The 3,257-nt window shown below is 39.7% G+C and overlaps 1 protein-coding gene across 1 annotated transcript; it reads right to left on the bottom strand.

The window, feature by feature from the left end:
• Window positions 1-644: 644 nt before the first annotated feature.
• On the bottom strand, window positions 645-3,257 carry zgc:91890 (solute carrier family 52, riboflavin transporter, member 3-B). The gene is made up of 4 exons (XM_020937428.2): window positions 3,092-3,257; window positions 1,471-2,543; window positions 1,213-1,336; window positions 645-1,115 (listed from the first exon to the last, which is right to left on the bottom strand). The coding sequence occupies exons 2-4, from the start codon at window positions 2,496-2,498 to the stop codon at window positions 903-905; spliced, it is 1,365 nt and encodes a 454-aa protein (XP_020793087.2). The 5' UTR covers window positions 2,499-2,543; window positions 3,092-3,257; the 3' UTR covers window positions 645-902.

Here is a 3,257-nt window from a genome sequence, read left to right as displayed (position 1 = left end):
ATCGCTACAGAAAAAACACGTATGCAGAGCTCTGCGCACGAGAAAATAGCCAAGATGACAAATACTGGACACCCACTGACGAGGAAGAGTTTTATTATTATATTATAATAAAATGAATTAGTTGAATAAGCTAAATGAGTTGAATAAATTAAATAAGTTGAATAAGCTAAATGGAAAAAAATGAATTAGGTGCACACAGGTGTACAACAGGTAAAAACAGGTGTACACTTGGCTATACTGTATCTGGTGATATGAAATCTGTTTAAATACCTTGACAAAGTATATATTTATTATTTTTTTATGAATATAGTACTCAGAACATGAATATATCAAATGCTGAATGTAGTTTTTTGTTTTCGATTTTGCACCTGACCAGGTAAACTCTCATTTTCAGTGAGCTGTTATACACCTATAAATGAGTTGAATCACATTTAAACATCCATAAATGAATAGTTCAGAGTCTAAGGTTTCCAGAGATACCAAATATGTCTGTGTTACAATTAAGTTCATGAGTGTAAAATTAATTTATAATCACTCGTGGAAGTCTGTTTTCTTTTATGCAATTATGCTCTATGGGTAGCCCTAGTAACATATGTATGGGTTGTTCCTAGTAGGCGTCCAGGGGGGATAGAGTTAAAACAAGATTATGTTCTGATAACATTTATAAAGCACATACAGTAAATCACATTATTATTCACATTCAAAAGCCAGTGTACAGTACACAGGACTAATAAGGCTGATTGATGTAACTTTCTACTAATGTTCAAGTATGCTTTTGACCTAACACATGACATCAAAACATTTTTAGAAACAAAATGTCCACAACTATCTTAAGTGCCAGACTAACTCCATAGAAGGGGTAACAATTGTCAAAAAAAAAAAAAAATTACATGTGAATGATTTTATCTTGGGCACTTTGTGTTACAAACATCACCTGATTTAAACAGTCCATAAACACTAACCAATGGAAACATGGACACAGCTCCGACCATTGACCCCAGTTGCACTACTGCTCCACACCAGACGAGGGCACTATGTCCTTCATCTCTGAGGATTACTCCAACAATGACTTTTACATATGATAAAGTCAAGACAAACAGGATCCATGCGAACACCTACAGAACAGACAAAGGCAGTTCAAATAATTTCTCAGTATAACCAAACTAACAAAAAGTAGAACACATTCATAGATAAAAAGGAAAAAAGTCTTACTATGATTACAATGCCAGTTGTACTATGAACCAGCAATGGACACGGACTCAATGCTGCCATTGCCATGATGTATGCACCAAATCCAGTCCCATATAAAGTCAAGACACCCATCAAAATGAGAGACCTGAAAAATAAAACGAGCAATTTCATGTGATGCTATCCATTGCTGTTATTAAGGTGTCAGCAAACAAGAGGTCCTGGATATAAAATCACTTATCAATCACAAGATTAACATTGTACAAAGACTTTTACACTCACCTCTGTGGTACAAACATGGCGATGAAGCAGGCCACAGGATTAGCAACAGCTGCCATAGTGGTGGCCAGATGGTATGCCTGGTTCCCATAAGGCAGACACGAGTAGGTCTGGACTGAGGGCAGCACTGCATTGGTCAAAGCATTGACCCAGGCAAGTACAACAAAGATATACACCACCTCAAAGTTATTATAGGTGCCCCTGCCAAAAGAGCTGCGGGGTTCCCACCTGGCTGTCTCCTCGAGACTAATCATTGGTTTTTGTTCTGGAGATTGAGAGTGCAGTGACAACCCTTGTTCCTTCTTTTCCTGAGCGAGATCACTAACATAATAAATATTATTTTTTCTTTCTGAAGATACAGCTGGGTGACAGTTGAGCAGTATGAAAGCTACAAGACACACAACCATCATAGCACTGAGGAAAATGAAGAACATTTGGGCAGAGAATTTCGCTGGTTTGTAGACGGCTCTCAGCTCTCCACTCCCTGCTGTAGTTGAATTAATGGCTGTTGTGTTAGCGGAGAGGGTGACATTCTCACAGTGAACCACGCCAACACCTTGGATCAGAGCCACCAAAGCAGGGACAAGACCACTGAGGCCTTCACCTGCAAAGTATGTAGTGAGGTATTGTGGGTGCAGGTGCATCATGAAGGGCAGAAAGGTGACAGAGGAGGTGCAGTCCACTACAGAGAGAAGAAAGCTCAACACCAGAAGAGGAACACTGTGCTGGGATCCACCAATTGTCACTGTGTGCTTCCAAAAGAAAGCAAGCAGGAATGTAGCAATAACACCCAACACAACAATTGAGTAGACAACGGGCCGTTCATCTAGGGTCCCAGGGCGGAAACGGTGCATGAGGGTGATGAATAGAGGACCAATGTTCGCCATCTGGATGAGAACAGTGAGGTAGGACGGCAGGTACCAGCCCTCTGGGATCTCTGGGACGACTAGAGGAAGCTCCACCCACATCCCATTGATGGCTACCCACGAGCCCATCCCGAAGAGGCAGGCGAGCACATGAGTCAGCTGCATAGTGGCAGGGAATGAAGTTGGGGAGAAAACGCTGACAAGAAGAGTCTACAAAAGAAATGCAAATGTATTTGTATTAGTATTAGTATTAGTATTATTAGAGGGAGTACAAATTTCAATATAGGCCATGACTTGAGGTAAGGGAGCCAGAAACATATGACCTTTCACACACTGACACACTGCTCCAGGAAAAGTATCTTGTAGTAGCACAGACATAGCTTAAAGCTCCAATATCAAGACTCTGTAAATGCTGCAGTCTATGACTACAAAGTGGGCATTATGAATATTAACATTAAATAATGATTGCATAAAGCAGGTATGGCAAAAATTATTAAAATGTTACTAACTTACTTACTTCGTAACTAAGGGTAGAAAAAGCTGTATTGATTTCTATGGCTCCTGGTGACCAGTGTAAACAATTAGTGAAACAACCCATACTAACAAAGAAGTAGTTATTGAGATGTAAAGAGAATATTGTCTAATGATAATATTCTAACTATAAGGTCTTTTTCATTGTAATTTAGAGGTCAAGTGACCTAAAGGCTAACCCCATCCTAAAACCTGTAATTTGTTTTTAAAGCGTCATAATCTCTTACCTAATCAGTCCAAAATCAGACTCAGCGATTTCGCCTTAATATTACACACTCCATAGAGATGAAAGTGTCCGAATAACCACAAGCACAAGTGTGTGTTTACTCATCCATGCTCTCAAAAACTCTCCTGTCCAACATACTCTTACGTGACCCACGCACTTTCGTTCCA

The sequence above is a fragment of the Boleophthalmus pectinirostris genome, unplaced genomic scaffold (assembly GCF_026225935.1).
Source record: "Boleophthalmus pectinirostris isolate CB_2022bp ecotype Guang Dong unplaced genomic scaffold, ASM2622593v1 HiC_scaffold_6, whole genome shotgun sequence".
NCBI lineage: Eukaryota > Metazoa > Chordata > Actinopteri > Gobiiformes > Gobiidae > Boleophthalmus > Boleophthalmus pectinirostris.
This window is presented reverse-complemented; position numbering and strand designations above follow the sequence as displayed.